This window comes from Anomaloglossus baeobatrachus, chromosome 2, assembly GCF_048569485.1.
Source record: "Anomaloglossus baeobatrachus isolate aAnoBae1 chromosome 2, aAnoBae1.hap1, whole genome shotgun sequence".
NCBI lineage: Eukaryota > Metazoa > Chordata > Amphibia > Anura > Aromobatidae > Anomaloglossus > Anomaloglossus baeobatrachus.
In genome coordinates, this window is record NC_134354.1 from 657,896,029 (window position 1) to 657,917,402 (window position 21,374).

Consider the following 21,374-nt stretch of genomic DNA (forward strand, 5'->3'; position numbering starts at 1 on the left):
TTATACTTATGAGTGCACCAAAACCTAGAAATCAATATAATAACATTATTACTCTTATCATATTTCTTGTAGATTTCCCAGAAATGTTAGTAACGTGATGTGTAATTACTATATCTGTTTATTTATGCAGATTTCTTTAAACGTCTCAATGATTTTGTTCTTCAGGGCTTGAATAATGCAGTTGCATTGGATTTTGATTATCGAGAGCAGATGATTTACTGGACTGATGTCACCACTCAGGGAAGCATGATCCGTCGTATGCACATCAATGGGAGCAATGTCCAGGTATTAAAGAAAAATCAAACTCCAGCGGCTTGTTAGCTTGCAAATGTAGCATCCAATTATGCTTGGAAAATGACCATGTGTATGTATATACCGTATTTTTCTGAATTCAATACTCCTATTTAAGCTTAACCCCTTCATCCCTGGGCAATTTTTGTTTTCATTTTTGTTTTTTCCTTTTTTGAAAGAATTCATTAGTTTTTCCATGTAGTGTACTGAAAAACAGGAAAAAAATTTCAAGTGCGGGAAATTGCAAAAATAAGTGCAATTGCACAGTAGTTTTTGGGGTCTTTTATTCAGTGTTCACTATATGGTAAAACTGATATGTTGGTATGATGCCTCATGTCAGTACGAGTTCATAGATACCAAACATGTATACTTTTACTTTTATCTAAGGGGTTAAAAAGATTCAAAATTTGTCCCCTCCCCAAAAAAAATATATTGTGCATTTGTCACCATTTTCCAAGACCCCTAGCGTTCTCATTTTTTGGGATCTGGGACTCAGTGATGGCTTATTTTTTGCGTTTTGAGCTGACATTTTCAAATATACCATTTTTGTGCCGATGCTACATTTTGATTGTCTGTTATTGCATTTTAAAAAGTTTTGAGGCGATCAAAAAAACATAATTTCTTTGGCGCTCCATTGGGAGACCCAGACAATTGGGTGTATAGCTATGCCTCCGGAGGCCACACAAAGTATTACACTAAAAGTGTAAAGCCCCTCCCCTTCAGCCTATACACCCCCCGTGCTGCCACGGGCTCCTCAGTTTTTATGCTTTGTGCGAAGGAGGCAGACATCCACGCATAGCTCCACAGCTTAGTCAGCAGCAGCTGCTGACTATGTCGGATGGAAGAAAAGAGGGCCCATAACAGGGCCCCCAGCATGCTCCCTTCTCACCCCACTCTTGTCGGCGGTGTTGTTAAGGTTGAGGTATCCATTGCGGGTACGGAGGCTGGAGCCCACATGCTGTTTTTCCTTCCCCATCCCCCTTAGGGCTCTGGGTGAAGTGGGATCCTATCGGTCTCCAGGCACATGAGACCGTGCTCCATCCACAGCTCCTGAGGACTCTGCTGGATAGGAGCCGAGTATCGTTCAGGGACATGGCCCTGCTACTTTGAGGTACTCTGTGTCCCCGTGGGGACCGCGCACAGCAACACTCCAGCATTGCTGGGTGTACTAGTGCACCGGGGACCGCGGCGCTGACTGCGTTTGTGCCTTTACACACTGCAGCGTCGCTGAGTGTGTTAGTGTATGGGGACTGCCGCGCTGACCGCCGCTGCCATTGTTATCACTGCGGCGCGGCTGGGACTGTTAGTGCGCCGGGGACTTCCGCGCCGACCGCGCTTATACGGCGGCCGCGCTTATAACTTTAGTCCCCGGCTTTTGCGGCCTAGTCTCATTCTTTTCCCGCCCCCAGGCCTGCCAGTCAGGGGAAGGGCGGGACGCTGTAAAGGACGTCAGCAACTGAGGCTGGAGCATGCTTTGCATACTCCACCCCCCTCACTGTGCACAGTGGGGCACCAGATTCCCGCACTTTCTAGGGCACGCCCACGGCCCCCTCCTCTCCTCAGGACGCCGGCAGCCATTCCTGTCAGCTCTACTAACGCTGGAGAAGGGAGACAAGCTCAGGGAGACCCAGGCAGGAATTCTGGTGACCACACAACCGCATTGCGCGGGCGGTAAGCAGCACCTAGGTGCTGGCCCCACTGGTGCAGAAGTGTACTTATAGATTATATGATTATAGGCTATACTTTACACTGTATGGTGCACGGTTGTTTTTGGCTATATACCCTCCTGTATTGCTCAGAGGAGACAACAGCATGTCGTCCACAAATAGCAAGGGTGCCAAAGCACAGACTTACTATGCTGCCTGTGCAGCATGTACGGCTATACTGCCGGCAGGTTCCACTGACCCTCATTGTGTGCAATGCTCGGCCCCTGTGGCACTTACTCAGCCGGAGCCTCTGCTAAGGGTGGCCCAGGGAGAACCACCTGTTAACACTGTCCAGGTGACAGGGACGGAGTTTGCAGTTTTTACTGAAAGACTTTCTGAGACTATGGCTAAGATATTAGAAGCCTTGCAGTCCAGGCCGGCATCTCAAGCCATGGGCACTGTGGAATCATTGCCCCCTGGTTCCCCTCAGTTGGAACAACAATGTTCTCCCGGGGTGTCTCATAGATCCCAGGGTGAGGTCTCTGACACGGACCGCAGCCCCAGACCGCCTAAGCGAGCTCGCTATGAAATCCCCTCGACATCATCACATTGTTCAGGGTCTCAGCGAGAGGACTCTCTGTATGATGAAGCGGAGCTAGCTGATCAGGATTCTGATCCTGAAGCCGCTCTCAACCTTGATACTCCTGATGGGGACGCCATAGTGAATGATCTTATTGCGTCCATCAATCAAATGTTGGATATTTCTCCCTCAGCTCCTCCAGTGGAGGAGTCAGCTTCTCAGCAGGAGAAATTCCGTTTCAGGTTTCCTAAGCGTACAATGAGTATGTTTCTGGACCACTCTGACTTCAGAAAGGCAGTCCAGAAACACCGAGCTTGTCCAGATAAGCGTTTTTCCAAGCGCCTTAAGGATACACGTTACCCCTTCCCCCCTGACGTGGTCAAGGGCTGAACTCAGTGTCCCAAGGTGGATCCTCCAATCTCCAGACTGGCGGCTAGATCCATAGTTGCAGTGGAAGATGGAGCTTCACTCAAGGATGCCACTGACAGACAGATGGAGCTCTGGTTGAAATCCATCTATGAAGCTATCGGCGCGTCTTTTGCTCCAGCATTCGCAGCCGTATGGGCACTCCAAGCCATCTCAGCTGGTCAGGCGCAAATTGACGCACTCACACGTACGTCTGCGCCGCAGGTGGCGTCCATAACCTCTCAAACGTCGGCATTTGCGTCCTACGCTATTAATGCTGTCCTGGACTCTGCGAGCCGTACGGCGGTTGCAGCCGACAATTCGGTGGCAATACGCAGGGCCTTGTGGCTACGGGAATGGAAGGCAGATTCGGCTTCCAAAAAGTGCTTAACTGGTTTGCCATTTTCTGGCGACCGCTTGTTTGGTGAGAGATTGGATGAAATCATCAAACAATCCAAGGGAAAGGAAACATCCTTACCCCAGGTCAAACCAAAAACACCCCAACAGAGGAGGGGACAGTCGAGGTTTCGGTCCTTTCGGGGGGCGGGCAGGTCCCAATTCTCCTCGTCCAAAAGGCCTCAGAAGGATCAGAGGAACTCCGACGCATGGCGGTCCAAATCACGCCCTAAAAAGACCGCCGGAGGTGCCGCTACCAAGGCGGCTTCCTCATGACTTACGGCCTCCTCACACCGCATCCTCGGTCGGTGGCAGGCTCTCCCGCTTTTGCGACACCTGGCTGCCACAAGTAAAAGACCGTTGGGTGAGAGACATTTTGTCTCACGGTTACAGGATAGAGTTCAGCTCTCGTCCTCCGACTCGATTCTTCAGAACATCTCCGCCTCCCGAGCGAGCCGAGGCTCTTCTGCAGGCGGTGGGCATTCTGAAGGCAGAAGGAGTGGTGGTCCCGGTTCCTCTTCAGCAACAGGGTCACGGTTTCTACTCCAACCTGTTTGTGGTTCCAAAGAAGGACGGGTCTTTCCATCCTGTTTTGGATCTAAAACTGCTCAACAAACACGTAATGACCAGGCGGTTCCGGATGGAATCCCTCCGCTCCGTCATCGCCTCAATGTCCCAAGGAGATTTCCTAGCATCGATCGATATCAAAGATGCTTATCTCCACGTACCGATTGCTCCAGAGCATCAGCGCTTCCTGCGCTTCGCCATAGGAGACGAACACCTTCAGTTCGTGGCACTGCCGTTCGGCCTGGCGACAGCCCCAAGGGTTTTCACCAAGGTCATGGCTACAGTAGTTGCGGTCCTCCACTCTCAGGGTCACTCGGTGATACCTTACTTAGACGATCTGCTGGTCAAGGCACCCTCTCAAGAGGCATGCCAACACAGCCTCAACGTTACTCTGGAGACTCTCCAGAGTTTCGGGTGGATCATCAATTTTCCAAAGTCAAATCTGACACCGGTCCAATCGCTGACATATCTTGGCATGGAGTTTCATACTCTTCCAGCGATAGTGAAGCTTCCGCTGGACAAACAGCGTTCACTACAGACAGGGGTGCAATCTCTCCTTCAAGGTCGGTCACACCCCTTGAGGCGCCTCATGCACTTCCTGGGGAAGATGGTGGCAGCAATGGAGGCAGTTCCTTTCGCGCAGTTTCACCTGCGTCCTCTTCAATGGGACATCCTACGCAAATGGGACAGGATGCCGACGTCCCTAGACAGGAACGTCTCCCTCTCTCAGGCAACCAAAGCTTCCCTTCGGTGGTGGCTTCTTCCCACCTCATTATCGAAGGGGAAATCCTTCCTACCCCCATCCTGGGCGGTGGTCACGACGGACTCGAGTCTGTCAGGGTGGGGAGCAGTTTTTCTCCACCACAGGGCTCAGGGTACGTGGACTCAGCAAGAGTCCTCACTTCAGATCAATGTTCTGGAGATCAGGGCAGTGTATCTTGCCCTAAAAGCGTTCCAGCAGTGGCTGGAAGGCAAGCAGATCCGAATTCAGTCGGACAACTCCACAGCGGTGGCTTACATCAACCACCAAGGTGGAACACGCAGTCGGCAAGCCTTCCAAGAAGTCCGGCGGATTTTGATGTGGGTGGAAGCCACGGCCTCCACCATCTCTGCAGTTCACATCCCGGGCGTAGAAAACTGGGAAGCAGACTTTCTCAGTCGCCAGGGCATGGACGCAGGGGAATGGTCCCTTCACCCGGACGTGTTTCAGGAGATCTGTTGCCGCTGGGGGATGCCGGACGTCGACCTAATGGCGTCACGGCACAACAACAAGGTCCCAACATTCATGGCTCGATCTCAAGATCACAGAGCTCTGGCGGCAGACGCCTTAGTTCAGGATTGGTCACAGTTTCAGCTTCCTTATGTGTTTCCCCCTCTGGCACTGTTGCCCAGAGTGTTACGCAAGATCAGGGCCGACTGCCGCCGCGCCATCCTCGTCGCTCCAGACTGGCCGAGGAGGTCGTGGTACCCGGATCTGTGGCATCTCAAGGTCTGCCAACCGTGGGCACTGCCAGACCGACCAGACTTGCTGTCTCAAGGGCCGTTTTTCCATCTGAATTCTGCGGCCCTCAACCTGACTGTGTGGCCATTGAGTCCTGGATCTTAGCGTCTTCAGGATTATCTCAAGAGGTCATTGCCACCATGAGACAGGCTAGGAAACCAACGTCCGCCAAGATCTACCACAGGACGTGGAAAATATTCCTGTCGTGGTGCTCTGCTCAGGGTTTCTCTCCCTGGCCATTTGCCTTGCCCACTTTTCTGTCCTTTCTTCAATCCGGATTGGAAAAGGGTTTGTCGCTAGGCTCCCTTAAGGGACAAGTCTCTGCGCTCTCTGTGTTTTTTCAGAAGCGCCTGGCCAGACTCCCACAGGTACGCACGTTCCTGCAAGGGGTTTGTCACATCGTCCCTCCTTACAAGCGTCCGTTAGAACCCTGGGATCTGAACAGGGTGCTGATGGTTCTTCAGAAACCACCGTTCGAGCCAATGAGGGATATTTCGCTCGCACGCCTTTCGCAGAAAGTGGTTTTTCTAGTAGCAGTCACTTCACTTCGGAGAGTGTCTGAACTAGCAGCGTTGTCATGCAAAGCTCCTTTCCTGGTGTTTCACCAGGACAAGGTGGTTCTACGTCCGGTTCTGGAATTCCTCCCTAAGGTGGTATCCCCCTTTCATCTCAATCAGGATATCTCCTTACCTTCTTTTTGCCCTCATCCAGTTCACCAGTGTGAAAAGGATTTGCACTTGTTAGATCTGGTGAGAGCACTCAGAGTCTACATTTCTCGTACGGCGCCCCTGCGCCGCTCGGATGCACTCTTTGTCCTTGTCGCTGGCCAGCGTAAAGGGACACAAGCTTCCAAATCAACCCTGGCTCGGTGGATCAAGGAACCAATTCTCGAAGCTTATCGTTCCTCGGGGCTTCCGGTTCCCTCAGGGCTGAAGGCCCATTCTACCAGGGCCGTGGGAGCGTCCTGGGCCTTGCGACACCAGGCTACGGCTCAGCAGGTGTGTCAGGCAGCTACCTGGTCGAGCCTGCACACTTTCACGAAACACTATCAGGTGCATACCTATGCTTCGGCAGATGCCAGCCTAGGTAGGCAAGTCCTTCAGGCGGCGGTTGCCCACCTGTAGGACGGAGCCGTTAGGGCTCTATTATGAGGTATTATTTACCCACCCAGGGACTGCTTTTGGACGTCCCAATTGTCTGGGTCTCCCAATGGAGCGCCAAAGAAGAAGGGAATTTTGTTTACTTACCGTAAATTCCTTTTCTTCTAGCTCCAATTGGGAGACCCAGCACCCGCCCCTGTTTTTGTGTACACATGTTGTTCACGTTGAATGGTTTCAGTTCTCCGATATTCCTTCGGATTGAATTTACTTTAAACCAGTTTATAATTTTTTCCTCCTTCTTGCTTTTGCACCAAAACTGAGGAGCCCGTGGCAGCACGGGGGGTGTATAGGCTGCAGGGGAGGGGCTTTACACTTTTAGTGTAATACTTTGTGTGGCCTCCGGAGGCATAGCTATACACCCAATTGTCTGGGTCTCCCAATTGGAGCTAGAAGAAAAGGAATTTACGGTAAGTAAACAAAATTCCCTTCTTTGGCGTTTTGAATTTTTTTCCTGTCATGCGGTTTACTGATCAGATTAATTAATTTTACATTTTGATAGAGCATTGATAGAGCATTTCTTAACTCGGCAATACCAAATATGTGTATATTTTTTTAACTTTTTTATTTTTAGTGGGGCAAATGGGTGGTGATTTGAACTTTTAGGTTTTTATTTTGTCATATTTTTTAAAACATTTTTTTGAACATTTTTTTATTCATTTTACTATACCCCCTAGGCGACTTTATGACAGCACTATCCGATCTCCTGCACCATCGCTCGTATCAGCCGAAATGCTGCTTTCCTATTTTTGTTCCTTTGCGGATCCAGAGCAATGTTGCCCTTTTTGATGGTCTGCGGTACAAGACAGACAATATCTAATCTTCTGGTGGTTTACTCCCTCACGCCAGGCTCCAGTGATGTATACTGCAGTAAACCTAATGTCATGTATACTGGGTTCACGTCTTCTTCCTGCCATGATATTAGAGCCGGATAGGGAGGACTTTACGGATGTGAACGGCTGCACAGTTTTCTCTTTGATCCCTTCGAGTGCTCTGCCCAATTATTTAAGACACGGTCAGAGGCTCTGGCAGCATGAGTTTCCTTAGATTTCTGATAAAAGACTTTCAGTAAATTATTATATTTTTATATTTGAAGTGCCTGTGACAGTCTGTAAAATGATTGATTGCTCTCAGTGAGAGAAACAAAATTAAAATTTTGTAGTTGTGATACCTTTTAATGGCTAACTAAAATAAAAATAAAATATGATGTTATAAAGCAAGCTTTCGAGACATCTCAGGTCTCTTCCTCTTCTGAGGAAGAGACCTGAGATGTCTCGAAAGCTTGCTTTATAACATCATATTTTATTTTTATTTTAGTTAGCCATTAGAATGTATCACAACTACAAAATTTTAATTTTGTTTCTCTCACTGAGAGCAATCAATCATTTTTCAACTGGCTAACACGGTACCAAAACCTTTTTCTTTTAACTAGTCTGTAAAATGACACTTGTCCCATGCATGCAGATGATACCCCTACACCCATAACCTTTAATTTAGATCGGGTGACTTGAAAGTTCTGGGCTCTGATCCAAAACTCTACAATCGAACCTCCGTTAACTTAGAGAAATTATTTTGGGCTCTGTAAATTTCCAAGGAGCAGAACAATTGTCTTCTGCTCCCCTAATTTTAGTTGTTTTTTTGTTTACTGTATTAATGAAATACCATAAAACCCAATTAGCCTGATTTTTTAGATTGTATACCTTAATACAATGAGAATAATACTGTAGATGTTGGCCATACCAAAGTATACAGCAATATAAAATGTTCTGTGATGAATAACGAAACTGATCTATGTTACTATCCTAGGTTCTTCATCGTACTGGGCTAAGTAACCCTGACGGACTGGCTGTAGACTGGGTTGGAGGGAATCTGTACTGGTGTGACAAAGGAAGAGATACTATTGAGGTTTCCAAGCTTAATGGTGCTTATCGCACTGTGCTGGTGAACTCTGGACTAAGGGAGCCTCGGGCTTTAGTGGTCGATGTAAAACACGGGTGAGAGTCCATTGCATATTTTTTGTGTCCTATGGCAAGTTCATGCCTTGAATTTCGCGCAGACTTATCATTCGGGACCTGACCTCTTTATACTTCTTTTTTTTTTTTTTTTAGTTATTTGTATTGGACAGACTGGGGAGATAATTCTTTGATTGGTAAGATTGGTATGGATGGCACCAACCGCAGTGTCATTGTGGACAGCAAAATAACGTGGCCCAATGGTCTGACCCTGGATTACGTCAATAGCAGAATTTATTGGGCTGATGCTAGAGAGGATTACATTCAGTTTGCCAACCTTGATGGGACCAGCCGACACACAGGTGAGATCCTTTGATTATCCTATAATTTTAGGTTATAGTATGGATTTTATTTGTGGACTGTTATCATATATGGTTTTGTTAGAGACGTAGCAGCCAATGCAGAACATAACATTAGATAGTATGCTTTTCCCAATGTATCTAAAGGGAAAATGAAAAAGTATTGGCAGTCCGAAACTGGGCATTTCATATCCTTAACTTCTCCAACACTCCTCTATTCAGGGCCCCATACACATTAGACTATTGGCCGAACCTAATGATATCTGTGAGTTCGGCCGACATCGATCTGATATAATATAGATTACAATATCCACTAAACAAGCGTTTTTCCTGTCATTGTGTTGGAAAGGTTGGCAGAAAAACTCACATTTTCAGGATTTTGTTTGTACAATTTTCTCTCAAAACCAATATCTTTGGGATCATTCGGTCATGGGTTTGCTGTCTTCATAGATTCCAGAGCATGTAGTAAATCCATAAACTTGGATGTTTGTGAGACTCCTCATTGTCATAGTAATATATACATGATAAAGTTCTAAAACTTTGCCTGAGCTTTTCTTTTACAGTCATAGAGAACCCCTTTAAATAAAATGAAAACTCTTCTCGTATCCTATAAATATTTTCCAAGGCCTGTGTTTTTTATTTTATAATCTCACTTCTTTCCCATTCCTCAGTGCTTAGTCAAGATATCCCACACATCTTTGCCCTGACACTCTTTGAAGACTACATATATTGGACTGATTGGGAAACTAAATCAATCAACCGAGCGCACAAAACCACTGGGGTCAACAAGACCATGCTGATCAGTACTCTCCACCGACCCATGGACATACACATCTATCATCTGTATCGACAGCCTGACGGTGAGAACAGCTTGACTTGGATAGAAATTGCAGCCATTTTCTACATTCAGTTCCCTAAAGTGCTCAATCCGCCATGCCATCTCGTGCTTTGGGTTGATCGTGATCTAAACTATTATTTCATAGCTCTCTGCATAATAAATAGATATACAGTGGAAACCTAGGGGTTGGGCTGAATTTCCAGATGGTGCTTGTGTGGAATATGACAATTTTGATATGTCGTCTTCCTTTAGTTCCCGAGCATCCCTGTAAAAGGAACAACGGTGGCTGCAGTAACCTGTGTCTCCTTGCTCCTGGCGGAACTTATAAATGTGCTTGTCCCTCAAATTTCTACCTTGGAGCAGACGGCAAAAACTGTGTATCCAATTGCACCGCTAGTCAGGTGAGGCTGTCTCTATGTGTAGAAGTAAGTGGCTGGGTGCAGAGTAAGAATAATTGAAATATACCGTAGGTGGTGACTTGCCTTGTAATTGATGCTTTAGAGTAGAAGTTGTGCTCCATACCTGACCCGGCGGCAGACGCTTGTCTTTCAGTAGGGTTCTCAATGCCTGATGTAGAAATAAAGTATACTGCACTGACATCTTAACCTGACCCTTTCTGTATCTGTTTTAGTTTGTCTGCAAAAATGACAAATGCATCCCATTCTGGTGGAAGTGTGACACTGAAGACGACTGTGGGGACCGGTCTGATGAGCCAGCTGATTGCCGTATGTAAACTCATTGCTTTTATTAACCTCTTTTGTCCCACTTATTTTCATCACTTTTGGTTTGAGCTGCCTGCTCACATACAAATCTGGTCTGAACCTGATAATATACCTTTGCCAGAGGTGTCTGGCAGTGACTTAATGTATATTCTCCTCTGCACATTGAGATAAACATGCACGCTCAGCCTAGCTTGCATGCTTATAATGGAATCTGGAGCATTTCTCCAACAGATACATATTTGTATGGTCTGCTTTGGAAGCTAATCCAGTGAAAGGTGCTCTGTAAAGGGAGCCCATCACTTTGGATAACGATAGTCACTTGCAGATATAGGGCTAATCTGCAGGTTAATAGTATTAGAACAGTGTTAGGTCACAATACTGAAAGTTTTGTTCCTGGGATAAAATTATCTTTATTCCTCCCTGGAGCTGCTGGCTTTCAGTCAGAGCTGTGACAGCATAGATACAGTCACTGCTCATAGCAAGCCCCGGACCTTTGACTAACTGCTTACTTTACTATGCATCAGTGCAGAGCCGACTGTCAGTCAAGGTGCAGTGGTGTGCTTACATCCGTTGCCAGCTTTGACAGTATCCACACTGGCACGTCTGTATGACTGAAAGCCATTGGCTTCTGGGAGGACTAAAGATCATTTTCTCCCAGGTGCTTTCAGTGTGGTGGCCAGACACCTTGCTAACACAGTTAACCTTCAAATTATCCCTCTATCTGCAAGGTAATAGTGTTATAACGTGTGACAGGTTCCCTTTAAGAGTAGTAATTCAGATAATACAGGAATCTGAGAGTTTGAGTCTGCTTCATCCGTTTGTGCTGATTTCCTTTGTTCCTTTATTTATTACAGCTGACTTCAAGTGTCGCCCAGGGCAGTTCCAATGTTCCACAGGAATATGTACCAATCCTGCATTCATCTGTGATGGGGACAACGACTGCCAGGACAACTCAGATGAACTCAACTGCGGTTAGTACATCACTGGACAGTTTTGTATTTTAGGTTTGAGGCATTTGTAGTTGTTTTTTTTTGTAGTTTGAGGCAGAGATGTGTTATGTTATTTTTGTAGTTGTTCCCATTCAGTAACCTAAAGCATAGTCTGTCTGTATGGACTTTTATGGAAAGGATTATTGTCTGTTACTGTCAGTTGTGTGCGCACATCTTCAGATCTGCCCCTTCTTATTTCTGGCTATCATTTGCTTGAAGTGAGGAGTGACTTTCTTGGGCTCATCCCTGCCACAGCCGGTATTAGTCCGCTCTTGTCCTGCTGTCGGTAATGTCTCTTCTGGATGCTGCTGAGCTCAGATTACAGTCTAGAGATTACTGATGCTGGATATTGTAATACAGTACACCCAAAGGGTGTAGTAAAATTAGGTGTGAAAGTCAGTGTCGGTGGGCATGTTTGCAGTAGAAGACGTCAGCATATAAATGGCATGAAGTAGGTAGATCACTTGTTACAGATTTAGTACTAGGGCCCCGGAGCTTGAAGTTTGATTCTGAGTGCACGAATAACATGTGCCTTAACTCATGAGTTACTAGTGTGTCAACAAATACTATCGTGTCTATAGATAGTCGGCGAGGAAACGATCATGTTGCCAATGGTTATCACCCTACTTCCCGTACATTTGCACTTTCTGCTCAGCCAAGCATCCATGTTTTCAGTCAGGAGAATGGATTAAACGTATGGCAGACATTGGTGCCTTGGTTATGGTCTATCTCCGAGGGAAATAAAAGGATTGAATATGCCTGATCCTATTCTCTCCTGACATAATCTGTTTGGGAGACTCATGTGGCCCTCACACACACTACACTGATGGCCGGTTGGCTGCTATGGCCAACGTTAATGTAATAGGGACCTTTCACCCCTCTCTCCGGATCAATATAGAATAGGAAAGGCTTTTTACAAAGTTACTCCTCTTCCTATGTGTGCTCTACATACATGTACTCCAAAATCACCCTATGACCCTTGGGAATAAAATCTGGACGTGAGATCCTAATTTGTGACTTTTATGTTTAATCTTTATCTTAAGCAAGAAATCCTATCTGTATTCAGAGTGGTGAAGGGCTCAGGGATATGATGGTGTTACCGCTTATTGTTTCAGATGTCCATGTGTGCCTTCCAAGCCAGTTCAAGTGCACCAACACAAATCGCTGCATTCCCGGCATCTTCCGCTGCAACGGCCAAGATAACTGTGGTGATGGAGAAGATGAAAAGGATTGCCGTACGTATTTTATTAAACACCTTCGTAATAAGCAAAGTTGTTCTACTTTCCACGAGAAACCGTATGACCGCACTCACCTGCAACAATGTCCAGCCCAGATATCTGTTGAGTTGTCTCTGCCCGTTGCTTTTTGTACTACGGACTCTGCTCATTATTTTTCTTCTCTCCTTGTTTCAGCTGAAGTTACCTGCGCCCCAAATCAATTCCAGTGTACCATTAACAAACGATGTATCCCCCGGGTCTGGGTGTGTGACCGAGACAACGACTGTGTGGACGCATCCGATGAGCCACATAATTGCAGTATGTGTTTGCTCATTTTTTTTCTTCAGTTTATTCTATGTGCTTTTATTCTGCAGCTGCTGTTGTTACGTTCATGAAACTTCTCCGGTTGGCAGTCATTTTGAGCCTCAGCAGTGGAATTGGGCTGTGTTCACACCGGCATCCCGTAGCACTATGAAATAAACCTGTGATGACAGTATGAATGGCATCTCATTACATTGAATCAACAATGAAGAACTTCACCTTTGGATCACTTGTTCTTGCGTTGATTTATTTTGGGGTGGATTTATATTTATTGTTGGGCAGTAAAATGTCTGCATTTTGTAGGACTTTTTCTACTCAGTCTAGATGATATATTGGAGATCTCTAAAATGACATTCTTCTTAGAAAATAATGATGGACACAGGCCATACTCGATCCTTTTTTAATAACCTATGACCAGTAAACCTAAGTGGCATTAACATCTAACAGTAGAGATATATAAGTTACCACTGTTTTTATTTTCCATTGACTTAAAGTGCAGATAATTGATTCAGCCATGTTGTTCTGCAGCTCAGATGACTTGTGGGGTGGATGAGTTCCGCTGCAAGGACTCCGGACGATGCATCCCTGCACGCTGGAAATGTGATGGAGAAGATGACTGTGGGGACAGTTCTGATGAGCCCAAAGAAGAATGCGGTATGGAAAGCCATCTCCTCTCTTTCCAGCAACCTCTGCATAAAGCACCTTCTCATCTGCAGTGTATTTATTTGTATGGAGTGGTATTAAGCATACATACCGCTGCTCTATTCATCATGTATGGGACTGCTGGAGATGGCAGAGACTCAACTGTGTCTTACAGTCCCATGGAGAATGAATGGACCAGCAGTGCACATGCTGGACTACCACTAATTCCAGAAGGGGCTGAGAAACCCTTCTATAAGTCAGTCATTCTCCCTTGTGACCTGAAAATGATCACCTAGCCTGTGGATTGATCATAACTCGCTTCGGCTAAGTTCACATGTCCTGTAACCATCCATTTTCACAGATCCAGCAGCAATCCGCTAGAAAAAAAATTGTGCAGGCATAACTTTTTTTTTTTTGTTATTATTTTTAAAAAACTGATTTCTGCTTCTGTTAACATTGAAGTCTATGGAAAATTGATCCGTTAACTAGCCATCCTTTATAATGCATTTGAAACTGATCCAGTAAGCAAAAAACTGATGGCTATTTCAGGGATCTATTCCTTTGTCGCTCCATTGGGAGACCCAGACAATTGGGTGTATAGCTTCTGCCTCTGGAGGCCACACAAAGTATTACACTTTAAAAAGTGTAACCCCTCCCCTCTGCCTATACACCCTCCCGTGGACCACGGGCTCCTCAGTTTTATGCTTTGTGTGGAAGGAGGCACACATCCACTCATAGAAAAAAAAAAAAAAAAAAAAAAAATTCTCATACATAGTATGACGGATGGAAGAAAAGAGGTCCCCTATGGGGTCCCCGGCATGCTCCCTTTCTTCATCGTTCCTTATGGGAGACCCAAACCATGGGTGTATAGCTTCTGCCTCCGGAGGACACACAAAGTACTACACTCAAACGTGTAGCTCCTCCCTCCGGGCTATATACACCCCCTGGATGACAATCCAACCAGTTTCAATGCTTTGTGTTCAGGAGGTCACACACACATGCATTCTCCTGATTTTTTCATTTTTATTTTTTTGATTTTAAAGATTTGGAAGAAAAGCGGGTCCAGTCTGGACTCCCGGCATGTCCCTTCTCACCCCACTGTGTCGGCGGTGCTGTTAAGGTTGACTTTACAAGGCTGGAGCCTTCACATGCCGCGCTCCTTCACATCCTCTGAGAGGCTCTGGGTTGAAGTGGGAGCCGTCACGGTCCTCTCTGCTTGCAGAAGACCGGTCTCCATCCGCAGCCCTGTCTGGTTCCTGCTGGAAGGAGCGTTTAACCCCCCTCAGGGACTGGCCCTGCGTCTCAAAAGCTAAGTATTGAGACGTTTTTCAGGGGTCCCGGGTACTTTTATTAGGGGGAAAGTATGTTTTTTATGTTTACTGTAAATTCCGGCCGGTTCTGGGGGTTTCCCCTGAGAACCGCGCCGACGGTGCCTGCTCGTCGGCTGCATGTTAAAAATCTAGGCCCCGGCTTCTGTTTGGGCCTAGTTTCGGTTTCATCTTCCTCTGCATGTCATTCATGCAGGGGAATAGAGTGGCGCCGCCCACCGGCCATCCAGCAGAGGGGAGGACACTCCTCTCTGAGGAGATGTTTCCCTCCCCTGCATCTCTCCTTAGCCCTCCGGTTTCCCACTCTTGGGCTAATCTCCGCCCCCCCTCCTCCTCCCAGCGCCATTTTCTCAGCGTTTATCACACTGATCGGCGCTGGCTGCTGAATCTGCTGCTTTCCTGGAAGGCTGACGCTTTACTGGGGGTCCGAGCTGTGGAATCCGGAGGGCACACAGAGAGCGGGCTGGTAAGCCACAACCTCTGGTTGTGGGCTTTATTATACACTCTCAGGACATTCTATACGAGTGTATTCTTACTGCAGAGCTTCCACCTCAGCAGCATGTCTGTCACCCGGAGCAAGGCTGCAAACATGTACGCTATATGCACTGCATGTAAGCGCATTCTGCCAGAGCCAAGCACATACCCACATTGTGATGCCTGTGCTAACATGGTTGTGTCTCAGCCTGGAGCCTCCTCAGGGGTCCCTCCGGCTGCTCCGGCCCCGGTGGCTGAACCCCCGGCTTGGGTAGCATCCTTTTCCCAAGCTATTTCCCAGTCTTTTGCCGACTCCATGGGGCAGCTGTCCCGGACACTGCTGACCATGCATCAGCCCCCTTCTCAGGGTGCCTCTGCTGCTCCGAGTTCTGCAGAGCTCTCAGAGCATGTCCTAGGACCCCGTCCCCCTAAACGGAGACGCAGGGACCCTTCTCCTTCCTCGTCCCACGGCTCTGATTCACGAGCCGAGGTGCAGGGCGAGGAGGATTCGTTTACTGTGGGCTCAGACGCTACCTCTATGTACCCCATTGACGTGTCTGAGGGTGATGCGGATGTTAGTGACTTGATTGCATCCATTAACTCCGTACTGAACCTCAATCCACCAGAGTCAGAGGAACAAGCCTCTCTGGTAGAGATACACCAGTTTACCTCACCTAAGAGAGCTAAGAGTATGTTTTTTAACCACTCCAGTTTTCGGACCACTGTTAACAAGCCCAGGGCCTGTCCTGACAAACGTTTTCCGAAGCGTAGTTCTGATGACCGTTTTCCTTTTCCACCAGAGGTGGTTAAGGAATGGGCTCAGTCTCCAAAAGTAGACCCTCCAGTGTCCAGAATCTCAGCCCGCACAGTCGTAGCTGTGGCTGATGGCACTTCTCTTAAGGATCCCACTGACCGCCAGGTTGACCTTCTGGCCAAGTCTGTATATGAGGCGGCAGGAGCCTCGTTCTCCCCGTCTTTTGCGGCAGTGTGGGCTCTTAAGGCAGTCTCTGCCTCTCTGGCAGAGATACATTCCCTCACCAGGGACTCTATGCCTGAGATGGATGCCTTAACTTCTCAAGCTTCGGCTTTTTCATCCTACGCCATGTCTGCCATCCTGGAGGCTTCTCACCGCACGGCGGTGGCCTCCGCTAACTCCCTCGCGATCCGCAGGATCTTGTGGCTTCGAGAGTGGAAAGCAGACGCTTCCTCTAAGAAGTTCCTTGCGAGTCTCCCTTTTTCTGGGTCCCGGCTGTTTGGTGAACAACTGGATGAAATAATTAAGGAAGCTACTGGCGGGAAGAGTACTTCCTTGCCACAAACTAAAGCCAGGAAACCTGTCCAGGGTAGGAACCAATCGAGGTTTCGTTCCTTTCGTTCCTCTAACTGGTCATCCTCTAAGCCCTCGACCTCGTCCACTACCGCAGCCAAGGATCGTAAACCCAACTGGCGCGCGAAGCCGCGTCCTCAAAAGACCGGAGGAGCCGCTGCCACTAAGGCAGCCTCCTCTTGACTATCTGGCTGCGCCAGCAACGTCCTTGGTCGGTGGCAGGCTCTCCCACTTTGGCGACGTGTGGTTTCAACACGTCTCCGATCAGTGGGTGCGAGATATCATCTCCCATGGCTACAGGATAGAATTTTCTTCCAGCCCGCCAAACAGATTTTTTCTGTCCACCCCCCCTGCTCCAAAGCCGCCGCCTACTCTCAGGCCGTGGCATCCCTGCAGGCCAACGGTGTAATTGTTCCGGTTCCCGCCCGGGAACGGTTCAGCGGTTTCTATTCAAACCTCTTTCTAGTTCCCAAGAAGGACGGTTCCTTCCGGCCCATCCTGGATCTCAAGCTTCTCAACAAGCATGTTCAGGTGCGGCACTTTCGCATGGAATCTCTGAGATCGGTCATTGCCTCAATGACCCAAGGAGATTTTCTGGCATCCATCGACATCAGAGATGCCTATCTGCATGTGCCTATTGCGGTTTCACACCAGCGTTGGCTACGCTTTGCAATCGGAGAGGAACATTTCCAATTCGTGGCTCTCCCCTTCGGCTTAGCCACGGCCCCTCGAGTATTCACCAAGGTCATGGCAGCAGTGGTTGCGGTTCTGCACCTCCAGGGGTTGGCAGTGATTCCTTACCTGGACGACCTTCTAGTCAAGGCCTCATCCAGTGCAGACTGCCAGCGGAGTGTCTCACTCACGCTCGCCACGCTCGTTCAGTTCGGGTGGCTTGCCAACCTGCCCAAGTCCACTCTGACCCCGACCCAGGTGCTTCTTTACCTAGGGATGCAATTCGAGACTCTGCCGGCACTTGTCAAGTTGCCCTTAGTCAAACAGCAGTCCCTTCGTCTGGCGGTGCGCTCTCTGCTGAGGCACCGCCGTCATTCCATCAGACACCTCATGCAGGTGCTAGGTCAGATGGTGGCATCAATGGAAGCGGTTCCCTTTGCCCAGTTCCATCTGCGTCCCCTGCAGCTGGACATTCTCCGCTGTTGGGACAAGCGGATCTCTTCCTTGCACAGGCTGGTGGTTCTGTCGTCACAGACCAGGAGCTCCCTTCAGTGGTGGCTTCGGCCCCTCTCTCTGTCTCAGGGACGCTCATTCCTGACTCCGTCCTGGGTGATCCTCACCACGGATGCCAGCCTCTCCGGTTGGGTAGCAGTATTTCTCCATCACCGAGCACAGGGCACTTGGACTCCGTCCGAATCAGCCCTCTCGATCAATGTGCTGGAGATCAGAGCTGTGTTTCTAGCTCTCCTAGCCTTTCACCACCTGTTGGCGGGCAGGCACATTCGAGTTCAGTCGGACAACGCGACAGCGGTTGCCTACATCAATCACCAGGGCGGGACTCACAGCCGTCTGGCGATGTTGGAGGTTCAACGAATCCTCCAGTGGACGGAGGACTCCAAGTCCACCATATCTGCAGTCCACATCCCAGGCGTGGAAAACAGGGAGGCCGATTATCTCAGCCGTCAAACCGTGGACAGCGGCGAGTGGGCCCTGCATCCGTCAGTGTTCAGATCAATCTGCCGCAAGTGGGGCACTCCGGAAGTGGATCTAATGGCATCCCGGCACAACAACAAGGTTCCGGTTTACATGGCTCGCTCCCACGATCCTCAGGCCTTCGCAGCGGACGCACTGGTTCAAGATTGGTCTCAGTTCCGTCTGGCCTATGTGTTTCCCCCTCTAGATCTCTTGCCCAGGGTTCTGCGCAAGATTGGAATGGAGGGCCGTCGAGTCATAATCATTGCTTCGGACTGGCCCAGGCGAGCTTGGTACCCAGACCTGCTCCGTCTGTCCGTAGGGGTGCCGTGGCACCTCCCGGACCGCCCAGACCTTCTCTCTCAAGGTCCGTTCTTCCGCCAGAATTCTGCGGCTCTCAGATTGACGGCGTGGCTCTTGAGTCCTGGATCCTGACGGCTTCAGGCATTCCCTCTGAGGTCATCTCCACTATGACTCGGCCAAGATTTACCACAGGACTTGGAGGATTTTCCTGTCCTGGTGTCGCTCTTCCGGCCATGCCCCTTGGCCGTTCTCCTTGCCGACCATCCTGTCTTTTCTACAGTCCGGTGTACAGCTAGGACTGTCCCTCAAGGGACAGGTGTCGGCTCTGTTGGTATTGTTCCAGTGGCGTATCGCCCGACTGGCTCAGGTGCGCACCTTCATGCAGGGCGCATCTCACATCATTCCTCCTTACCGGCGGCCCTTGGATCCCTGGGACCTTAATCTGGTCCTCACGGCCTTACAGAAACCCCCCTTTGAGCCTCTCAGGGAGGTTCCTTTGTTTAGACTTTCACAGAAAGTTGTTTTTCTAGTAGCCATAACTTCTCTCAGGAGAGTTTCTGATTTGGCTGCGCTCTCTTCGGAATCCCCCTTTTTGGTGTTTCACCAAGACAAGGTGGTTCTTCGGCCGACTCCGGACTTTCTCCCTAAGGTGGTGTCTCCTTTCCACCTTAACCAGGACATTTCATTGCCTTCTCTTTGTCCGGCCCCTGTGCATCGCTTTGAGAAGGCGTTGAATTCCTTAGATTTGGTGCGGGCGCTCCGAATCTATGTGTCACGCACCGCCGTTTTTAGGCGGTGCACCTCACTTTTTGTGCTAACCACTGGTCAGCACAAGGGTCTCGCTGCTTCTAAACTGACCCTAGCTCGTTGGATCAGGTCGGCTATCACCGATGCCTACCAGTGTTCTCAGGTGCCTCCTCCGCCAGGGATTAAGGCGCACTCAACCAGAGCTGTCGGTGCCTCCTGGGCTTTCAGGCACCAGGCTACGGCTCAGCAGGTTTGTCAGGCTGCCACGTGGTCCAGTCTGCACACTTTTTCGAAGCACTACCAAGTGCATGCTCATTCTTCGGCAGATGCGAGCTTGGGCAGATGCGTTCTTCAGGCGGCTGTCGCCCATTTGTGAAGTTAGGTTTTGCCTACTTCTCAGTTTGGTTTATTTCCCACCCATGGACTGCTTTGGAACGTCCCATGGTTTGGGTCTCCCATAAGGAACGATGAAGAAAAAGAGAATTTTGTTTACTTACCGTAAATTCTTTTTCTTATAGTTCCGACATGGGAGACCCAGCACCCTCCCTGTTGCCTGTTGGCAGTTTTTTGTTCCGTGTGTTTCACCGGCTGTTGTTAGTAGACAGAGGAGTTCCGGTCTTTCCGAGTTTTACTCTATCTCTACTTATGTGTGGATGTCCTCCTTCAGCTTTTGCACTGAACTGGTTGGATTGTCATCCAGGGGGTGTATATAGCCCGGAGGGAGGAGCTACACGTTTGAGTGTAGTACTTTGTGTGTCCTCCGGAGGCAGAAGCTATACACCCATGGTTTGGGTCTCCCATGTCGGAACTATAAGAAAAAGAATTTACGGTAAGTAAACAAAATTCTCTTTCTTTGTCGCTCCTAATTGGGAGACCCAGACAACTGGGTGTATAGCTACTGCCTCCGGAGGCCACACAAAGTATTACACTTAAAAGTGTAAAGCCCCTCCCCTTCTGCCTATACACCCCCCGTGGGATCACGGGCTCCTCAGTTTTCATGCTTTGTGCGAAGGAGGTCAGACATCCACGCATAGCTCCACTGTTTAGTCAGCAGCAGCTGCTGACTATGTCGGATGGAAGAAAAGAGGGCCCATACTAGGGCCCCCAGCATGCTCCCTTCTCACCCCACTTTTGTCGGCGGTGTTTGTTAAGGTTGAGGTACCCATTGCGGGTACGGAGGCTGGAGCCCACATGCTGCATCCTTCCCCATCCCCCTTAGGGCTCTGGGTGAAGTGGGATTTTACCGGTCTCCAGGCACTGAGACCGTGCTCCATCCACAGCCCCTGGGGAATCTGCTGGATATGGAGCTGAGTATCGTCAGGGACAGGGCCCTGCTACATCAAGGTACTCTGTGTCCCCATACAGACGCAGACACACTGCAGCATTGCTGGGTGTGTTTGTGCGCCGGGGACAACAGCGCTGCGCGCTTGTGCCATACTAACTACAGCTTGCTGAGGGAGTCAGTGTATTGGGAACTGCCGCGCCGGCCGCTGCTGTCAGTTTTACACTGCGGCGCGGCTGGGACTTGTGGTGCGCCGGGGACTTCCGCGCTGGCCGTGCATATAGTGGCGTCCGCCAACTCCGTGGTTTTACGCAGAGCCTTGTGGTTAAGGGAATGGAAGGCAGATTCTGCTTCCAAAAAGTGCTTAACCAGTCTGCCATTTTCTGGTGATCGTCTGTTTGGTGAGCGTTTGGATGAAATCATTAAACAGTCCAAGGGTAAGGATTCATCCTTACCTCAGCCCAGACAAACCAAACCCCAACAGAGGAGGGGACAGTTGGGGTTTCGGTCCTTTCGGGGCTCGGGCAGGTCCCAATTCTCCTCGTCCAAAAGGACTCAAAAGGATCAGAGGAGCTCAGATTCTTGGCGGGCTCAGTCACGCCCAAAAAAGACAGCCGGAAGACCCGCTACCAAGGCGGCTTCCTCATGACTTTCGGCCTCCTCTCTCCGCATCCTCGGTCGGTGGC

General features: G+C 48.9%; 1 protein-coding gene across 4 annotated transcripts in view; it reads left to right on the plus strand.

Moving 5' to 3' along the window:
* Positions 1-21,374, plus strand: part of LRP1 (LDL receptor related protein 1) — a 494,504-nt gene that overhangs the window by 387,145 nt on the left and 85,985 nt on the right. For all 4 annotated transcript variants that reach the window (XM_075337062.1, XM_075337061.1, XM_075337063.1 and 1 more), the window contains 10 exons: positions 166-285; positions 8,350-8,537; positions 8,652-8,857; positions 9,526-9,714; positions 9,945-10,093; positions 10,324-10,417; positions 11,269-11,385; positions 12,519-12,638; positions 12,816-12,938; positions 13,470-13,595. In XM_075337062.1, the coding sequence (XP_075193177.1) occupies positions 166-285; positions 8,350-8,537; positions 8,652-8,857; positions 9,526-9,714; positions 9,945-10,093; positions 10,324-10,417; positions 11,269-11,385; positions 12,519-12,638; positions 12,816-12,938; positions 13,470-13,595 (1,432 nt within the window). The remainder of the gene's footprint in view (positions 1-165; positions 286-8,349; positions 8,538-8,651; positions 8,858-9,525; positions 9,715-9,944; positions 10,094-10,323; positions 10,418-11,268; positions 11,386-12,518; positions 12,639-12,815; positions 12,939-13,469; positions 13,596-21,374) is intronic.